The 21,436-nt window shown below is 35.2% G+C and overlaps 1 protein-coding gene across 2 annotated transcripts in view; it reads right to left on the bottom strand.

The window, feature by feature from the left end:
- Positions 1-1,404: 1,404 nt before the first annotated feature.
- Positions 1,405-21,436, bottom strand: part of PDE7B (phosphodiesterase 7B) — a 443,919-nt gene continuing 423,887 nt past the window's right edge. For both annotated transcript variants that reach the window (XM_051997817.1, XM_051997816.1), the window contains 3 exons: positions 20,981-21,077; positions 14,254-14,334; positions 1,405-9,906 (listed from right to left, as the gene is read on the bottom strand). In XM_051997817.1, coding sequence (XP_051853777.1) covers positions 9,671-9,906; positions 14,254-14,334; positions 20,981-21,077 — 414 coding nt within the window. In that variant the 3' untranslated portion in view covers positions 1,405-9,670. The remainder of the gene's footprint in view (positions 9,907-14,253; positions 14,335-20,980; positions 21,078-21,436) is intronic.

Raw genomic sequence — 21,436 nt, 5'->3', positions numbered from 1 at the left:
CATTTCCCTAACATCCTCCACATCTTTTTTTTTTCTTTTTCCTGCCCAAGAGCCACTTCATGTACCATTGAATTCATGAAGGTATTCCTGATATGTTTCTAGGGCACTTTTTTGAACTTCTTCTTTCCCCTCTATCACATTCTATCTCTTATTACATTTACTTGTGTGTCCATATAGTATCTCTCTTGGAACTTGAACATCTTATCAGGGCTACTAAATGTTTATTTAATTAAACTGAATTGAAAAATCTGTCTTTTTCTATGTCAGCTGCTGTTTTTGCTGTCAAATGTCAAAAGCACTTAAGATAATGTTACAGTTTAAAAAGCAAACAAGATGAAATATTGAATATGAGCAAAAGATACTATTCTATTGTTCTTAGTCGACCAACACTGGTAGGTTTGTTCCCCTTTGGAAAAAAAAAGGGAAGAAAGAAAAGAAAAAAGGAAAGAAGAGAAAAGATTGATAAAGAATGAATATGGATGAAAATAGAATTCTTTTTCTTCTTTCTGCTAACGAACTCCTTATCCTTCTGTCATTATCCTGGTCTCTTTTTGCCTCTGTCTCTGTCTCTATCTCTGGGTCTTTCCTTTCCTCTCTTCATTCTTTCTTAAAATTAAAAAAAAATATTTTATTTTGCTTAATTTAAACCCCATTCAGTGACAGGTTAAGGTCTTGAGGAAGTTTGCATTTTTGTGGCTAACTTGTTTTTTTAACTTTAATTATCTTATCCAAAAGGGACTTATCTCATTAAAAAAAAAATAACCGAGGATCCCCATAAGGTTGCTTTCATTTCCACCTGTTATTCTCTCATCTTTTTTTTTTGTCCTCCTCCCTCTCTCTCTTCCTTTTTTCTTCCCTCCTTCTCTTCCTTTCTTCTTCTCTCTCTCCTTCCCTTCTTTTCTTCCTTTCCTCCTTCCTTCCTTTCTTTCCTCCCTCCTTCTTTCCTTTCCTCCTTCCTTCCCTCCCTCCTTCCTTCCTTTGCTCTGTCCTTCCTTCTTTTCCTCCCTCCTTCCTTCCTTCCCTCCCGCCCTCTCCCAGTCTCTCTATTTCTTCTTGAAAGAATAAATTGCCCTTTCCCAGCAAATGCCACAGAAACTTTTCCCAAGTACTTTCTGTCTTTCATGATAAACCAGAAACAGCCTCATCCTCTGTAATTTCCTTTTTATTAGTTGCCTTTTTCTGAATTTATAAATGTTTTATAGTATCGAATTTGAAAAAAAAAGTTAAACCTCTTAATTATATTCTTGACTTTATTGTGGAAAAGTCATGACATTTTCACATAATCTAATGCTTTCAGCAAGATTGATATGGCATCACATTATGTGTACACCCCTCTAATATGTGTATACATATGTGTGTGTATATGTGTGTTGTTTCACAATATGGTTAGAACAAATAAACTGATTTAAATGAAAACACTTCGATAATTTATTTTAATTCTGGTCAGATCTTTTATGTTTTACACGGGAAATTTTCATGTATCGAATATTTATGCCAGAGTATTACAAATGTGAGGGGTCTCTGTTCCTTTCTGGATAATGTGTTTCTGAGAGGAGGGACCAACTACCTTACATGAAGAATAAATAATAAATTTATAACAAAAAAAGAGCAATTATGCCTTCAATAGATATGAGATTTTGGAAATATTGAAGTTATCATATTAGCCCTTAAAAATTCAGGGGTCCTCAAACTATGTCCCGTGGGCTAGATGCGGCAGCTGAGGATGCTTATCCCCCTCACCCAGGGCTATGAAGTTTCTTTATTTAAAGGCCCACAAAACAAAGTTTTTGTTTTTACTATAGTCCGGCCCTCCAACAGTCTGAGGGACAGTGAACTGGCCCCCTATTTAAAAATTTGAGGACCCCTGCAGTAGTTCATAGAATCACAGAATTATGCATTTAAGAGCTGAAAGAGACTAGAGACCTTCAACTTCAACCTCTTCCTTTTACAGATAAGGAAACTGAGTTTGAAAGATTAAGTGACTTGGTCAGGATCGTTCAGCTAATTAAATGTTGGAGGCAGAATTTGTCTTCCTGATTCAAAGCCCAGCTGTATATGAACTCTCTAGTCAAATAATCTCATTCTCACTACTTGTTTTATGATATAGAATATAACAGAAAAAGAATCCAATAATATTATTCTGTTCAATCCCCTTTCAATGAGTTGTTTTGAGAAATCTCCATTCATATGGAATACCCTCTCTCCATAGTTGGGAGACTTATTATTACTTTTATAAGTTATTATTTGGGGATGAATGAATGTTGATTAAATCATATTAATTGCAGATGTGCTATTAAGGCAGACGATATTCTGTTGAGTTTTGAGTTAAAAGAAAACTTTGGAAGTATGTAGATGAGTTATTTAGAAATAAAATATTTTTGTTACTAAACCCTTGTAGACCTCTAAAATGAATTTATTTACATAAGATTTATAATTAGAAGAGGGCCTTAGTTATCAGTTACATAGTCTTTATTCTCTTTCCCCTCTAATCCTCTCCACACCATTTTGTAAATAAGGAAACTGAGATTGGGGGAATTAAGTGACAAGTCCAAGATCATGCAGACTATACTGAACTATACTGAGATTTGAGTTCATTTCTTCTGGCTATGAATTGAATGCTCTTTTTCCATTATATTATACTACCTCATGTGATATAAGGCATCCCAAAACTCTTAGTGCAGATTTAAGTTTTAATAACTTCAGAAGTATATGCCACAAACATACAAAAATATCATTTGAAAATTAAATTTTATTTCACTTAGTTTTTACAAAGTTCAATTAGAGTTTTTACAGTTTGAAAACTGCCTAGAACCATGACACAAGACAGTTATGTTGAATTTTAATAAGAATCATATAAGTATTTAAAAATTTTAAATAACCTTTAACATGTTCTTTTTGAAAATTTGTAGTATTTATACTTCTGAGTTACTTAATAAATTTTAAAGCTGCATAAAAACTTTTGGGACACTTCATATCTTAACAGATGGAGAAACTTTTTTCTGGTCTTTTCCTAAGCATCTGAACTAAGCCTACCATATAGAATTTTGTCACAATATGGTTTTCCTGTTTCCACAGGATCTATCTAAACTATATTTTTCCACTAGGCTTTAATGATTTCATTGATTGAGAGCACCGTGAATTTGAAAAGCTGTCCAGTTTTTTCTGTTGTTTTTTTTTTTTAAGATCGAGAACTTTTGAAATCCCATCAGCTAACTTTTTTTTGTGTTCCAAACTCCATTTATTTTGAAAGCTATGGTTTCTCTTGAGACCACAAAATAAATTTAGTTTGTTTTTATTAATAATGAAATCCCTATGGAATTGATTCCCACACTGATGACAACTGTGCAAACACTAACTTTAAATTTTTTTTATAAGTGACTTTTTTCTTCCCATATGCATGACTTTCTCATTAGTACTGAAATTCTCATAAGCTTGGTGATTGACTCTGAGTGTTAGAAAAATTTGATTTCAAGTGAAAAAGTGGGAGGGAGGTAGAAATTGGTAACCAAAAAGCTCTTTCTAAACTTCTTTCATTTAGGACTTCTTTTCATTTATCTACTGCTGAAAAAAATTACACACATACTTGCTCATAGAAAGAATAGTGAATTTCATCTTCTTTGTTGGCTAAATAGAAATATTAAAGGACATGACATACACTTCCTTTATTTAAACATGAGAGAAGTGATTTAACATGCCAGCATTCTTGCTGTTTTTATCTTTTCCACGAAAAGATGACTTGTCTTTTATCTCATCATTCAGATGGGCTTTCAACTGCTTACCTTTGGTGATCAAAAAAATCATCTATATTAATTACATAGTTTTTAGTTCAGTGCATCTTAGCAACTGATGCTTTCATACTCAGGAACTCACTTGAATATGCTTGTAATGAAAACTTGGATACTGTAGCATTATACATGAATAAATGTGTCCCAAACTTTTTTTTTTTTAAACAACTAGGGTTATATTCATAGTCGTCTTTAGCAAAGTCAGAAAACAAATAGAACCAGATTTCTCTGTTTTTGATGCTTACTGACAGAAGACAAAGGAGACAAATTCTTGTTTAATGTAAAAAAGTAACTCGGCTGCATCCAATTAAAGTTGTGAAATTTAGACCCCATATCTCTAATTCCCTCCCTTAATTACCTCTTTTTTTTTCCTGGCCTACATTTACAGAATATTTGATGACTAAAATCATCATGTCAAAGGCATGATATAAACTGACTATCTTGCTTTAACTACAAGGGAAGAATGAATGTTACCAAAGAACCAGAGATGGATCCCCAATTTCTTTGGAGTTTTTTTACCCCTTAAAAACAAAAGCAAAATGTTAATTGGGTTATAGTGCTATATCCTAAAAATTTTCAGGCTATTGTCAGGATGTGTGAGATATATAAATTGATAATAATCTCTAACCTAAACCTTCTAAAAATCTGACTTCCATCAAAAATCTCAAATGACAAATAGGGGTAAAATTCCTTATATTGTCAGTATTCAAGTATTTTCATTCTCAATTGTATGTCTAGGAAGTACAAGCAGTAATTCTTTTGCTCCATTTCTAGGTTTTTTTTCTTTTAACTAAGCATAATTTTTAAAATAAGTTTTATTCTGTACAACTGTCTGACATACAGTCTGACATACAGACAATGAACATTGAGAAGCCTCTTTGAAATGTGTGTCTCTGTAGAACTATATATCATGTATAATTGAATTCTTTCTTTGGGGACAGTAAATGTGGAATTCAGGAGGTACTCAAGACAATCTAATCATCAAGCACCTGTTGTCAAGGGGTTCCTGAGATATTCTAGTATTTCTTATGATGGAAGAGAATCTGAGTAAAGACATAACTCAATTGGATAATTGCTTTGGTTCATATACCACTAACATAAATATTGAAATATATTCTAATTATATTTTAAAAGATCATTTTTTGGGAAAGCCTTTTTTTCATACTTGATTCTAGTGTTCTATACTGTAGGAGACCAATGGCATTGGCAAGAATAGAGACCAGTAAGTGATAATTTTCCTAGTTGTAATTTGAGCAAGAAATTTTAGGGATTTGTTTAATCAACTGGACAAAGAAGTTAAAAAAATTAAATTCAAGGTAATGATTTTTTTTCTTTTCTAGTTAACTAGGCAGGTTTCCCAATGTAAAATAAATGGGGAAAAATCCAACTCTTTGCTGCTATTTGCCTAGCATTTAAAATTTTCTTTTTGTTATGGTTAATTGCCTCTTTGAAAAATTATTTCTAAATTAGAAGTTTAAAGATTCTCAAGGCTTAGGGTAATCTAAATGGGAATCTTTGGAAGTTAAATTGTACAATACCATGCTCAGTATAACACTACTGACAAGCAAAACATCAGCTGTTTTGATTAGCTAGACTTTATCTTCATTAACTCTATTAGCAGGCTATATCTAAGGACAGACAAATCTGTCTTTTCCCATTTGGCTTAGCTCCAGAGATGTTCAAGGTTCAGATAGGTCCAAATGCACTTTTGAAAAGCTTGCCTGACCTTCACATTAGAACACTAGATTTTCACTATTGTTTATTATTTCCTGGTATAGAATATCTGAGAGTAAAAGAAAAGACATTTTTCCTTGTAAACAATTCATGATTTTTTTGTTCTTTTAAGAAATCTGTAGAAATTTGACTATAAAGTTTGGGGGAAAAAAAAACCGGATCTGGAATGATTAAATAGAAAGGCACCAAGGTATGTGAGGAAACAACACATAGTGTAATGTTTTTTTCTATCTAATTTCTGGAGAGATTTGGGCAGTGGTTATCTTTAGGGGACTATGATTCTGATATGCAAAATAATATTCTCAACAAGTAGTTCTTAAAATGATCTTGGGCATAATTGCATAATCAAATGCACCTTTATTTCTCAGCTTTTCTTAAGTGGGGAATTTGGCTTACTGTTTTGTTTATCCTATAGGAGATTCTCAAGTGTAGGATGGGGAAAAAGTACTCTTGGTTTTTTGTTTGTTTTACTGAGGCAGTTGGGGTGAAGTGACTTGCCTAGGGTCACACAGCTAGAAAGTGTTAAGTGAGATCAAATTTGAGGATCTGAGGAATCATCTTTTCCAGTTGCAGCCTCCCCAATGAAACTGACAAATTGATCCTTTGAAAAGAGTGTGTTTGTGAGAAGTAGACTATTTACATAGCATAGAAGTTTTATATGAATTATCTTTATTTTTCACTATTCATCTGGAATATCCAATGACTGGAGAATCCAAGGTTGGACAAAATTGCTGTTTTTGAAATTTCAAAGGTACCCATTGAGGAGCTTGTTCAAAAGGAGCATGTTTTAGTATTTTGCCTCATAAATCTAGGTGAGATCTAAGCTCACGAAAATGAGTCAATTCCAAAGTGTTACTCAGTTAATAGGTATCTATCATTACAAACAGACTGTAATAGGGATTATCACATGGTATTTCAAAATAGTTGGTTATTATTACGGTCCCTTAAAAAATTTGGAAAGGAGCATAATCTTCACTTGAATTTAGAATAGTGCCTGTGAATGCCTACCTAGATCGATTATTTCTTCACTGCTACCAGAATAGAGAAAAACAGTCAAATTAATCTCATCTGGCAAGCTGTTCTTTTTCAACTTGATTTTACTTTTAGCTTTTCTAGCCTTTTGATTTCTCTCTTCCAAAGAAATGAGGGTCAGCTTTTGAGGATTCATGGACCATGGCAGAGTGGAACACTAATAGCACAAATAAAATCCAATGAATCCAGAACTTTCCTTGTAACTAATAATATTCTTAAGCTTCCCTTCTGAGTGGAGCATTCTATGAAAATAGCTAATGTGAAAAGCATCTTAGAAGAGATTTTAATTTTGCCACCTCCTTTCTTTGCCATCTTCTATTGGAGATGCTAATGCTAGGCAATTTTTAAACAACATGCAATTAGGAAAACAGAATTTACAAAGTAGACAAGCAGGCACTGAGTAACTGACAGTCAGTGCTATCTAGCTCATGCACCATGGTTCAATTTGCTCACAATCTTTATTCTGGAAGCCAGGTTCATGATTTTTAACTGTGGCATCCTCTTTCCTTGCCCCAAATTCTAAGGTTTATATTTATGACTCAAGATACTATTAAAAATAAAAACACCACCCCACAAACCTTATTCATTTATTTAAATTATAATTTAAACATGAGGCATTTTTAAATACAAAGAAGTCACATATCTAGCTATAAAGAGATCTCACCTTTTCAAATCTCTATTAGCCCCATAATTTTTGTATGAACTTAAAGATGTTAAATAATAGGCTATTCAGAAGCCTTCTCTACAACATCCAACTAAAATTGGTAGACTTGAGAGATTTGGGAGGAAGAGCCTATCCAACCTTTCACTTACCAGTGTCTCACTAAGTCCAGACATAGTAAAGAACACATTGAATTATTGTTATTAAGTCAATAACAACAACAATGCCCTCTTTGCAACATTTGCAACAGTGCCCTCTCCTCATACTTAACTTTTTCATGAACTTCAATGCGACATTCATCCATTTTATACAGTTTTCATAACTTGAATTAGATTAGACTACCGGGTAGTTTCTTTTGTTATGATACCAAGACATCCCATATTCCTAAATTTTCTATCAAACTTATAATTCTGCTAGGTTCTCACCTCTCTCCAAAGAAGCTCATTATAACTAGTTCATCTCTCTAATTTTTTTACATTACATAAAACGAGAGGGAACTACTGCATTTTAGAAAATAAGATTGAGCTGGCCATAGCTGGGAATTCAGACACAGTTTAGTGATGGCAGATATAGTCTTTTTTTTTTTTTTTCCCAGTAGTGTTGCTGAAAAGATAAAAAAAAAAAAAGTCTTATTTTCATCTAACATGACTTAAGCTAGAACTTGTGCAGCCACACAGCTCAATGCACAGAACTTGGCAAGAGGAGTAGAATGCCATAATTGATTTAACGTGCAAATCCTTGCAAAAAAATACATTGGAACTAAAAAGAACAATTTAAGGTGACTATTCTAGCCAAAGCTATAATTAGCCAGTGACCTTCGACAGGAAGAATAAAGACTTGAAGGAAAACAAAATGTTTTCCTTTTTTTTTTTTTTTAAATGACACCCTTCAACTGAAACAGTTGGAGTGAATGTTTTTGTGAAATGAAGAAATAAAAAACAGCTACTTGAAGACCAAAGAAATGAATCCAAACCATAATGAAGGCATACTTTGGTACTGTAGCCATAACTGACAACTTCATAGGTGTAAAAAGCATGGAATCCCCAAATTAGTAAATGGTGGTAGAGTCATAGGTGGTCTGGGAAACTTGCTAAGTCTCCTGTGAAGATTGCTGACTGCCGTAGCCCATAGCAAGAGTCTTAAGAAACATAAGCATGTCAGTTGACTTGTCAAAATATAATGGGTAACATTGCTGTGTTGAAAAATTACTCCAGGCTTTGTGAAGGATCTCATTCATCTGAGAAAGTGATGTCAGGTGCCATAGATCAAACACTATGGTCTTGAGTGGAATGCATGTGAAGTTTCCAAAAACTCTCTTAAAAAGATTATTATACAGTTTTGTTTTATGATCTCAGCGGGAAAAGCGAAAATGATGGGCATGGAAAGGCAGTTGAGAGGACATGAGTTCAGGAAGCTTTCAGAAGATGAAAGGTGATTAAAGTTAAGGCCTTTCTCTGCAAACAATAGTGTATTAATAAACTCTATACCATATTTACAAATGCTTTCTCTTGTATTAAAACTAACAATATTCTGTTCACAGTGCTATTGTTTATACAGGTAGCAATCCCATAATACTTATGGATTTTGGCATGGAAATCAGTAGCGCCTTATATTTACAAGAAATGTACATGCATGAATATAAACATGTCATTGAAATGGAAGCATCAAAAATGACAGATTGGTTAATGGTGCAAAGGAATAGACTGTACAACATCTTCCCTGCAGATCTGACAGGAAATGACTGTTCCTTAAATTGAGAAGATGCCAGTCTCTTAATGTAAAGTGGCATAAAAATTATTAACAAAAACGAGCCTCCTCTGGGACTGGTTGGATAGAGTGAGTAATCTTAGTCCAGAGTTTTAGATCCTTTGTCTAGTGCACAGAATATAAAAGTTAAAAAGGTTTATTATTATTATTATAATTATTATTATTAAAATAAAAGATTCTTTCTCTTGCCCTCTTTTTGCTCACACACTTAAAACCAATGTCCTCTGAGTTCCAGATTTGCTGGTGGTTTATTGTGCAGCTCAATGGCCAGATTTTAAAAAAATTGTCCAGTGCTCTGGACCTATGAACTGCTGCATGTCACAGTATGACCAAGGGCAAATGGAGTTTGTGGCCAAGAATGCCTTCCTTCATCTCCAATCTTCCCCTGATAGTTGCGAAGCCTGTTCCTGGGACCAGTCTCAGCACTTATTGAACGGAGTTCCTCACTCAAGCAGCTAATGATCAGAAGTGACAAATGGCTTTGATACACTTAGAAAAATGGGGATGGAGGGGATCAAAAGAGCACAGGAACAAAAACCCAGAAACAGTCTGGGTTTATTGACAAGGACACCCTTAGAGATTCTGTTTCCTTTCATATTCTCGATGGCCCTGTGCACACTGAGATTTCAAACTTCATCCTGACTAGCAGAGAGAAGATCGCAGTGTCAAAGGGAAGAGGGAAGGGCTCCTATTATGGAGTGTCTCCTTCATTTGTACTCTGCTCTTCATTTTCAGTCCCTTGGTCTGTTTGCTCATTGATCTTGTTGCTATGACTGTCACCACCACTGCTGGGTTGTGTGTGTTGTAAACTTTTCCAATTGACCAGGTTCCTTGTGAGATTGCTTAGCATATTTTCAGCCAGTGGACTGTTTTCTGTAAAATGGGACCATTCCTTGAAGAGTGGTTCAGCAATATGGGTCATAAAACCTGGAAAAACACAGAATTTAAATAAGGTTATGATAAGACTACAAGGGCAAGTGATACCATGTTTTGGTATGCCAGGGCTTAGATTAAAATCTTTTGCTAACATTAAATGCATAACACTGGGCAACTTATTCTTGGGTCTCAATTTTAAAATTGTTGATCACTGAGATCCCTTCCTGCTCTATATTGAATCTGAGACACTTATGGAACAATCCTTAGATAGTAATGTCCTGAAGGTAATCAATAACAAGGGATAGAAATCCAAGAAGGTTAGGGTTAGATATCTAACTTTAAAAGTCATTTGTTAAAAAAAAAAAGTCATTTGTGTAGAAATGATATGTGAACTCAGGGAAGAAGTCAATATCACCAAGGAAGAGAATGTGGAGAAAGAAGAGCCCTCCCTGAAGAGGTAGGAGATGAATGACCTTAACTAAGGCAAAGACATCTGATAAAAAGAGGAGTGGAATAGTCTCTGAGAAGACCAGGGGCAGCTAGGTTTTGCAGGGATAGAGCACTAGCCCTGAAATCAGGAGGATTTGAGTTCAAATGTGATCTCAGACATTTAACACTTCCTAGCTGTGTGATCCTGGGCAAGTCACTTAACTCCAATTGCCTCAGCAAAAAAAAAAAAAAAAAAAAGGAAAGAAAGAATAAAAGGATTACAGTGTAAAAGATAATATGAATTTGTGGTAGATGCAGGGGGAAAACAGTGATGTGACTCCCTCCAATAGGTTTTGAAATTTCAGAAGTAGAAGCAGAGAAGATGATGGAAAGGTGAGATGGAGGTGATCCAGGGTTGAGAATGGTAGGGTTTAGATGGCAGAAGAGCAAAGGGGTAAGAAATTCCAGAGGAGAAGGTAGTGCATTGAAGTGGATAATTATAGGGTCATGACTGTGAAAGAAGGAAAATGAGACCAGAGCAAAATTGATGGACAAGGGAAAAAGATTAGAATGGAGATTATGGTGAGGATAAATAAATAATAGTTTTAGGAAGAGTGAGGCTAATGGTGAGGTAGAAAAATAGATGAAGATCAAAGAGAGGAGATGTCAAAGTCGAGGATCACCTAATAACACAGTTATATATGATAGTGCAATTTAAAATATTATTGGCTCTATGGGCAGTTGAAATGAAGGTAAAAGTTCCTCGTTTTGAGAAAGTTGATTGAGAGGCTGGAAAAGGAATATCAACATAAATTCTCAAAGTATAAGGGTAGAGATATAAGGCAGGTAATGAACTATTTGAGAAAGGAAGGAACGTAACTTGAAGGCCCATCAGTTCTTGCCATAAAATATTTATATATAGATATATAGGTGACATGCATCCATTGAGTGAACCTCAGAAGAAAGGAATTTGTTGCATGAAGACAAGGAATGTGTCGGCCTCCCTCTTCCCAAATCCTCTGTCTCAGTGTGTTAGGAATATGAGAAAAGAAAAAACTGTTAGAATTGATAGGTAGAGAACATTTTCCAAAGAATCAGATCTCATTGAGCACAAGATGCAAAAAGTATCAAAAGATGATCTAGTTTGAAGAAAATGTCACTGAGAGATTGAGGGTTCTAAAGGTCACAATTAAGGAGAGGGAAGAGAAAGGGATGGGGAAATAATAGTGGTGAACTGAATGTGGATAATAGTTCAGGGAGAGTCAAAGGGGAAGGGAATTTTTCTTTTAGAAACAATTACTAATTGATAATAAAATCTGCATAAGCTACTTCTTTGTGTTTTTTTTAAGGAAAGTACTTTGTAAAACATCAGAGCACCAGGGAAAAGGGGGTTATTGTTGCTGTTTCCACCTGATTATATGTTCCAAAAGTTGAAGAAGGGATGTTCTTTTGTGACTTCTAGTCTTTACCCAGGATCCCAGTCTCCTCTTTATTACTTATCACCATTAAGGTGGTAATTCTTTTCTCCTATCACCATCTGAATTTACCCTTCAAAAACTTCTACATACAATGGCTAGTTTTGAAAAGTTAATATTTCAAAAGAATGATAGAATGTCTACTTCTGTTTTGAGTTCATTCATTCATTCATTCTGTGAGCATTTTGTTTGAAAGCACTTATGATATTAAGAGAATGTTTCATGATAAAAACCAAAAATGGTCGAAACTTAATAAAAACAGAAGAGATTAAGAAGAAGTGGCATGAATACACAAAAGAATTATACAAGAAAAATCTTAACATTACCTAAAACCATGATAGTCTGGTTACTGATTGAGAACTAAACATCCTGGAGAATGAAATCAAGTGGATTTTAAGAAGCATTGTTAACAGTAAGGCAAGTAGAAGTGATGTAATTCCAAGGAAGCTATTTAAAATCCTAAAAGATGATAATGTAAAGTGCTGCACTTAATATGCCAGCAAATTTGGAAAACTCAAAATTCATTGTCCAAACCTAAAGAATGCTAAGGAATTACTGAACAATGGATCTCAGTTCACATGCCAGCAAGGTTGTGTTTAAAATTCTCCAAATGCGGCTTTAGCAGTGTGTACACCAAGAAGTGCTAGAAGAGCAGGCTTGTTTTCAAAGAGACAGAAGAGACCAAATTGCCATTATTTGCTGGATTATGGAGAAAGCATAAGGGAATTCCAGAAAAAACATTTACTTCTGCTTCATTGACAACACTAAAGCTTTTGAATGTGTAGATCACAACAAAATGTGACAAAGGGATAAGAGTACCAGATCATCTTTCTAGTCTCCCTGGGAATCTGAATGTGGACCAAGAAGCAACAGTTAGAATTGAACATGGAATTGATTGGTTTCATATTGGAAAAGGAGTATGATGAGGTTGTATATTGTCAACTTATATGCGGAGCACATCGTGTGAAAAACCAGATTTAAAGCTGCAGGAAGAAATAACAAATGATACCACTCTCATGGCAGAAAGTAAAGGGGAATAGAAGCCTCTTAATGAGGATAAAAGAGGAGAGGGTAAAAACTAGCTGGACGTTTAATACCAGCTCCTCTGCCTCCCCCCCCCCCAAAACAAAACAAAACAAAAACAAAAACAAAAAAAACAAACAGAAAACTAAGATCTCTGCAACTGGTCCTATCATTTCCTTTCAAATAGAGGGGAAAAATTGGGAGCAGTATCAGATTTTATATCATAGGACTCAAAATATTATTGCAGACAATGACTGACTAACTACAGACATGAAATTAAAAGATGCTTGCTCCTTGGAAGGAAAGCTATGGCAGATCTAGATACTATACTAAAAAGCAGAGTCATCACCTTGCTGACAAAGGTCTGCAGTGTCAGAGCACTGGTATTTCCAGGAGCAATGTATGGCTGTGAGTATAAGGAAAGCACAGTCCTGCAGAATTGATGCTTTCCATTTGTGGTGCTGGAGAAGACTTTGGAGAGTCCCTTGGACAGCATGATTAATTCAGTCAATATTTGAAGAAATTGATTCAGACTGTTCATTGTAAGTTTAAATTCTAAAACTGAAACTTACATTTCTTGGTAACATAATGAGAAGATTGGACTCATTGGAAAAGACCCTCATGTTGGAAAAAATTGAAGACAAAAGGAAAAAGAGAAAGCAGAGGATAGATACTAGTGTGATAAACATGAACTTGGACAGTTTTTGAAAGATAGAAAGTCCTGGTGTGCTATAGTCCATGGGATCATGAAGAGTTGGATATGGATAGTGCACTAAATGCTGGGGCTAAAAAGGAAGAAATGAAACAATTCCTGCTCTCAGAAAGCTTCAAATTAACTTTGTGGTAAAAATAAATTAGATTTTTTTTCAAAAGTTACAAGATTTTGAAAGTAATAAATAATACAAAAAATCATAAAAGTAAAAAAAAATTTAAAGCTTGAGAATCATGATAAGAATTGATATGAGCATGAAATCAACTGAGGGTTATAAATGTCATAAAACAAAAGTTAAATTTGATAACATAGCAGGGATTCCTCCTTCATACCTACCATTACATAAACATTTCAAGTTTAATAACATAAGGCTTATGATTAAGGATTAAGATACTCTTAATTAAGAAGTGTGATGAAGTAAAAAAGGATTGAATTTTGTGAGCTTTTTTAAACTATTTTTTTAAATTTAATTCTAACTTGTAAAGCTAATGTAACTTAATTCATGTTCTTTAGCAAAGCTTTTGCCATGTTTTTCATTTTTCCTTTGTATGCGTATATCTTAAGTATTGAACACCTACTATTTAGTTAAATAACCAACAATTCATATTCTTCTCTCTCACTGAGTTCAACCAATCAAAGAGATCTTATCAAACTTCCATTTTCAGTTTTGTAGACTTGTGTAGGGATGTGTTTATTTATTACATGTCTCCTGGCAGTAAGTCCATGACAAACTAAATTAAAAATTCAAGGCCAGCTTACCAATTTGTATACTAGGGATTGAATCTTTCTGTTGATTACACAAAGGACTTATTTCCATTTCGAATTTCTGCTCGAGGTGACCTAAGAAGAAAGGAGAAGAGAATATATTTGTAGTTTGGCATCTGCAAAAATAAGTTTATAATTCCTTACCATCTGGTTGGGGAAAAAAAACTCCAGAAATTGCTACTTTGTTTGTTATCATCATCAAAAAGCTTTAATAAAAAGCTTATTTTCTCTGTCCTGGCCTAGTAATTATTGTGAGATTTTAAAATCTCAGGGAATTAACAGTCAGTTCAGATTACTACAGAGTCTGTAGTTTCAGGACCAGGAGGGGTCTTATATCAGGAATCACAGATGCTAAATCAGGCATATGGTCCTAGGAAAGCTAGTTAAAGGTCATACTTTGTTACCAGTTAGAAAGATGGATTTGCTCTTTTCATCTGATGGTAGCCAAAAATGGACAATAAACAGGGAATGGAGAGGCTTGATTAAAAAACAAACCCAAATCCAAACCTTTCCTTTGCAAACATACATAACTCATTTTAACAGAATCTATCTTCATGTGTCTGTTAGTCTCTTTAAATGGAGGACCATTTATGGATTCTGCTTTACATAGGAGAAATAAAAAGCAAAAGGTCCAACTAGTGGCTCTTCATAAAGTTGGCAAATACCTTTTGTAAGGTAGTTAGTTGAAAGAACTCTCATGTGAAGATGACCTTACACTATTCAATATCTACATGCTCCCTTTCTATTCTCCTCTTATATGGAGAGGTTGAAGATATTGTAGACTAGTTTTTCAAAATGTGGAAAGCATTAGTAACAGAGGAATAACAATTATGGGGCAACTGTTAAGGTCCCTGTAATGATGGCAGGAGAGCCAGGAATACTATCTAGCTAACCTTTTCAAATGTAGACAAGTTAAGTTGATGTAAAATTAGGAACTTTCTAGCCCTTATTCATCCAGTCCACATTGTTCAACTCTAGCTGTTACCCAATCCCCATTAAAGAGAGTTTTCTAAAATTGGGTCTCTTTCCTCACTTCCCTGTTTTTGTCACCTGCATTATCCACCTCAGAATAACTTGTCTGAAGCTTTGGATTCATATTTTACTTATTCCTTTCCTGTCCTCCACACATAATCTGCACCATCCTACTATTTTTTTCTCCTTGCCTTTACAATATCTTTTAAATCTGGTTGTCTCTTTTTATGAAATATGCCACCATGTTGGTCTGAAATTTCATCACTTTACACTTAGCTTATTACAAGAGCTTTTTAACTTAGTTCGTTACCTCCAGTCTTTTCCTCTTGAATAACTGTATAGCATTTATATTCCTATGTACAGTACCTTTCCCATCACAACCCTGTGACAACTCTATTTTAAAGAGAAGGAAACTGGAGCTCAAGGATTAACATAAGTGACTGGCCCAGGGTCATACAGCTAGTAAATGAGTCAAGATTTCAGTTTTTCTTGAATGTTCTACCCTTTCCACTAGACCATATCCATTCTATCCAAATTAATCTTCTCAAAGCACCATTGTCTACATAAAGCCCTTCAATGACTCAAAATCACTTATAAAAGCTTATTTTCTAAATTCCTTGGTTTGATATTTAAGGGCCTTCAAAATCTGGGTTAAATTTAACTTTCTAATCTAATTTTCTCTTATTAACCTATATGAAAACTATAGCAGTACTGTTTTACCCTGTCTTCTGAAAACATCTTGTTCATTTCTATTCATGTTATCTTTTCTCCATTCTTCTAAAACCATTTATCACTCAAAAGTTGAACTTTAGTTCTATTTTCCCTATGACACTTTCCTCATCCTCTCCAAATCATAACAACCCTTTCTACAGTAAATACATATAATTTATCATAGATGCCAAAGGTTGGAAATGGCCTCAAAGATTACCTAGTCTAATTCTTAATGCTGTACAACATCTTCAGCAAGTGATCATTCATGCTCTGCTTGACTAGTTCTAGTGATAGAGAACATCTAGTCTGTAAAGATATTTTTGAATCCTGACTCTATCATCCAACATATTATCTCTTCAAGTTTTTTTTTGTTATTTGCAAATTTGACGATCATTTCATCTGTCTTCTATCCAAGTTATTAATAAATATATTTAAAAAGACACCGGGTACTTTAAAAATGTTGGAAAAAAAAACCTACAAGGTATTTCAAGTTCTTCAAGAGAACTCTTGCTGAAGTGACATTAGGTGATTAAATACTGATATTTGGATCCAGATATTCAATCACTTCTATTATCTATTCCTCCCAAGCATGATAACAAATAACCTGCCATAATATATTCTATAAGAAGAATATGAGACCTATCCTAAAGCATGTTGCTAAAACCTATATAAATCATGTGTACAGCATTCCCCTTATCTACCAGTCCAGCATTTCACAACATAGAATTATGACAGTTTGGGAACATGTACAGGGAAATGTGGAATTCAAAACAGGACCGTGAAGCAAATCAATTTTATTGAGGGCGATTAAAATATGAAGGACAGTCCAGGAAGATGATGAAAAGAGGCCTGATCCACTGGAGCCCAGGATGAAATTGGGTACCTCCTAGTAGGCCCCAGATAAAGTGAAATTACTCTCTCTTCCCAAACCAGTTAAGTCTGGTGGGTTTATCTATGGTCTTTAATCTGGATCTTCAGGACTAGGCTTTGGGGAAAAGGAGCTAGAAACTTGGACCCCGGAATTGGTATTGATTCTTGTTAGTAAAGGAAGACCATAAGGGAATTGGAGGTTAATTGATATTTAAACTTCTTGTTGGTTGGAAAAAGGCTTTATAGGCTGTTATTGCTGGACATACTTTTGACAGTATGATTCAACTTCCCTATCAGGAGTTTCTGAGGTTAGCTAGTTGGTCTTCATTTAGATGGAGAGATTACTTGTATTATTACAAATAAATCTTTTTAAAGAAGGAAGTGAGATTAGTTTGGCATGGCCGGCTATTAATGTGTATATGCTGGTTCCTTATGATCACTAATTTCTTTTTTTTATGTTCACAAACTTTTAATAACATTTTAATAACTTTCTAGAGTTTTTCCAGGAAAGTTTGTTTTCTCAGGAAAGTTTATTGACCTATAGTTTGAAGACTTTACCTCCTTTTTGAATATTGGGAAAACATTTCCTCTTCTCTAGGATTATATTATTTCTCTTGTTTTCTACACACTTTCAAAGATTAATAATATTAGCTTTACATAATCACATCTTTCTGTTTCCTCAATATCCTAGTCTTAACATTTGAAATAATTGATGGCAACTACTTGTTTTCTCATTGTATCTTTATTTATACTTCAGTTCCCTAATATTTTTATTCTATCCTGTCTAGTCAAAAAATAATTCTCTTTGGCGGAGAAAACTGAAATAATAAAATAGACTTCAATAGTTTTCTTTCTTTCTATCATCTGTGATCATTATACTATCTACCCCAAGTACCACTCAGATAACTTCTTTGATTCTCTTTTTGCTGAAAGCAAAATAATAATAAAAAAAAAAAACCTATCATTTTTGTTCCCTTGCATTCCTTTCCAAACCTAGTTCATCTTGAGAATTAGTATTGCTAACACTATACTTGTAGGATTGGGCCATGCTTTTGCATTCATCATTAGCTGTCCTTTTATTTTCCATACGTCTTTTCGAACTCTGACAAATGCTCTCCCAAAATCTAGAGTGTCTGTCAGACTATATATTTGAATTTTCTCTCCTCTATATCATGAAATCTAAACTGAGAACAGTCATTTCCTTCCCAGGTTCCTGTAATTACAACTTTAGCACCTTTGGTTTATGTTGCTTTTAAAATGTGGAAGTCAAGACTGAATGGAGAACTCTGGGTATGGTCTCACTGGTGCAGAGCATAATGGAAACCATTACCTCTCAAGTTCTGGTTACTGAATTTCTGTTAATGCATTCTAAATTTGCATTCAATTTTAATTTTTAATTTTAATGTTGATTTTGCTGTAAGCCACATTGAACTTGCTGATGGGATGGATAACAAAGTTTGTGATTAAATACTAAAATGAATTCTACTTTTTCTTTGTCCTGTTATTTCATCATAGTGTATTCTATAACTTCTCTCAGTAAGCTGTTTTTTTTTTTACAGTTTTATGGTTTATACACTTCAAGACTTTTTTTGTGAGTGTAGTCTAAAGGAAGTTTCAGTTGAATGCAAGAGTGACTCAAAGGTTTGTCCTTAGAATATAGAAATTGATCAAATTAGTTTTATTGCAAACCTGAAGTCAAGAAGCATAATTTTCTGGGACCTTGGTCATATTGCCTCGCAATACTTATGATGAAAATATAAAGAAGGGGACCCACCACGAATGGTTGATGGCATCATGGATTCAGTCAGAATCAAGGACCATATAATCCAGACCTTCTGTTTTATAGATAAGGAAACAGAGGCCCAGAGAAGTTAGATAGGATACATTAGGAGCAGCATTTGAATGCAAGATCTCTGAAGAAAAAATTTTAAATGAACTTGACAGGGTTCTTCAAATCAAATCAATACACACCCACATATATAAAATATGTGGAGTGTCTCATTCAAAGAATAGAAAGGAGGTCTTGAGTGGCACTGGATCATAATGTATACTCCATTTTTTATTAATATTCTTGAAAATATACACAACAATGAAATATCTATGCATGGTTTTTCCTAAGTGCTCTTATCTGGCCTATCAAAGTTAGTGAGGACTATCTATGAAGAGCAGCTGTCATAACGTGAAAAGCAAAGCAGAGAGCTACTTATCAGGGTCAGCTATTTCCTCATCCCCCATCCCCAGCTAGTGTACTAATGTCAACAAGATCAATAAAGTATTAAAGAAGTAACTTAAATTCTTGCTGTGGCTCTAGCATATTTGCTCTTGTTCTGCTCCCAATGTGGAGAGATTATAAATTATCATGCAATTAGAACTGATTTTGTATTCTTATCAACTCACTCAATCCAAGGGAAATTTGTTCCACTTTGTGCTGTCAGAACTAGATGATTACTCATAGGTTCTGAAGGAAAAAGTTGCTCCCCTCCTCCCCCCAAAAAAAGGAAAGGAAAAAAAAAGGGTCTGTTGGTCCTAAGTGAACCGAATAAATGTTTCTTTGTAATCTCATTTGTAATGACTGAAGACATTACTTAGACAACTTTCAAGGAACTCTCCAAAAGGATTACTGCTGTTATTTGACGTCCCAACAAAACCACAATAGGATGTTATGATGACAATAATCCTTTCAAGTTCATTCTTGAATTAGGACCTGAGTCCCACTCACATAAAACCTGATACTGTCGCAGTTAACAAGAGTAGGGCTGTGACAGAACCACTATTCAGAATGATCACAACAAATGCTGAAGCAAACTCTAAATTTTTGTAAAAGTTTAAAGGATTATCACATCTCATTTCAAGTGCCTCCTTTACTGTCCTCCTGGAGAGCTAGTGATGGGGCAGGATGGCAGGGGAGTAATTTTAGAGTTAGAGAACCTGGGTTCAAAGCTAGCCTCTGATAATTACTACCTTTGGACAAGTCATCTGACCTTGAAAGGCCCAAATTTTCCATCTCTGAATGAGAAATAATAAATGATGGATTAAATGACACTTTTAAGGTACTTCTAGCTGTACTTATACTCCTCAAAGAGCCTAGTCTAATCCCAGCATTTTACAGATGAGGAAATAGAGAGAACTTAATGACTTGTCCAAATTCACACAGCTAATTAATTAATAATGGCAGAGCTGGGCCCCAAACTCAGGTTTCTGAACTTCATGGCCAGTGTGCTCATCACAACTATTCTCATGTCTTTTTATTAGATTCTTTTAAGCTTCTTCCCTAATGTGTGGAGTCATTTGATTTTTTTTTTTTTTAAATAAATCAGTGCTTTTCTACCTTATTGTTGAGGCCATATTTGAGTTGTTTAACCTAACTTTTTTTTGGCAGACAGCTTTCATTCCTTAAAAGAGGAACAAGATAGATGTTTGGCTGCTTTTGCCATATTCTTCCTGTTTTATTACTCTTTCATTTAGTGAAGATAATATTGTCATCTTTCTCTCTCCTCTGCCTCTTACCCCACCTCCAACCCAAGTATTTAAATGTCTTTTTAGGTTTAGCACAGCTCATTAAAATGAAAGTGGGAGTAATATAAGCAAAAGTGTGCCTGATATTTACTCCTCAGTACACCATCAGAGGAGCCAATAGAATACTTTGCTTGCTTTCCAATCCATCCTATTGCCCCCTCTCTTTATCCTTCCTATTCAAAAAAATAGTTATTTCTTCCTCCTCCTTTCTCTGTCTCTCTCTGTCTCTCTCTTTCCACCTCTTTTTCTTTCCATCTCTCTCCTCTCTCTTCCCCCCATCTCTCTGTTGCTGTATATTTTTTCTGTGTCTCTTGTCTATGTCTCTCTCTTTCTCTCCACCCCCCCCTTCTCTGTCTTGCTCTGCCTTTCTTTTCCTTTTCTTCCCCCTTCCTCATTTTCTTCCTCTTCTCCTCTATTTCCTTCCCTCCCTCTCACTCTTTTTTCCTTCCTTTTCATTCACTCATTGCACTCATTTATTTGTGATTTTTTTCTTTTAGTTCGATCTTTATTTCACTTTTTTTTTTCTTTATCAAGATAGTTTGTAAGAGATTTCAGAGGGAGGAAACTGGATTGCAGAAACTGGTATCCCTGGGAGATGACACCCTCTCACTTGGAAATCCTAGACCGGGGAAGGTGAAAGGAGACGACTCACCTTGCCTATAGAACTCCTCACAGACCCTTTCACTCCACTGTTTGCTCAGCTCCCAGATCCTACAAGGATTGCAAATGTCAGCACACTTCAGCGCGATCTGAAAAATGAAGAGTGGGGAGGGAGGGAGCAGAGGCAGAGATCGTTAGCGGGCAATCCGTCAGCAGCACACGGATCATGGGTCAGAGGCCGGACTTGGGGCCGTCTTTCTGCCTCATCAGACAGCAGCCCCCATTTTTAAAAGCCACCCCTCCTGACAGGCCGGGTTCAGCCCTTGCACCGAGTATTCCTTCACAACGCTCCCGTGGAGCAGAGCTTCAGAAGCCCCCGCCGCCTGGATAGAGCAGCTCTGGGAGGAAGCTGCCGCAGCCCGGCTCTAGACCGGGCCAGGGCCTGGAGGCCGCCGGCCAAGCCCGAGGAGGCAGTGGGCGGGAGCCAAGCCAGTTCGAGAAGGCTTGG

Source organism: Antechinus flavipes, chromosome 4, assembly GCF_016432865.1.
Source record: "Antechinus flavipes isolate AdamAnt ecotype Samford, QLD, Australia chromosome 4, AdamAnt_v2, whole genome shotgun sequence".
In the NCBI taxonomy this organism is placed as follows: Eukaryota; Metazoa; Chordata; class Mammalia; order Dasyuromorphia; family Dasyuridae; genus Antechinus; species Antechinus flavipes.
Note: the sequence above shows the minus strand (reverse complement) of the source record. Positions and strands in the feature narration are given on the sequence as shown.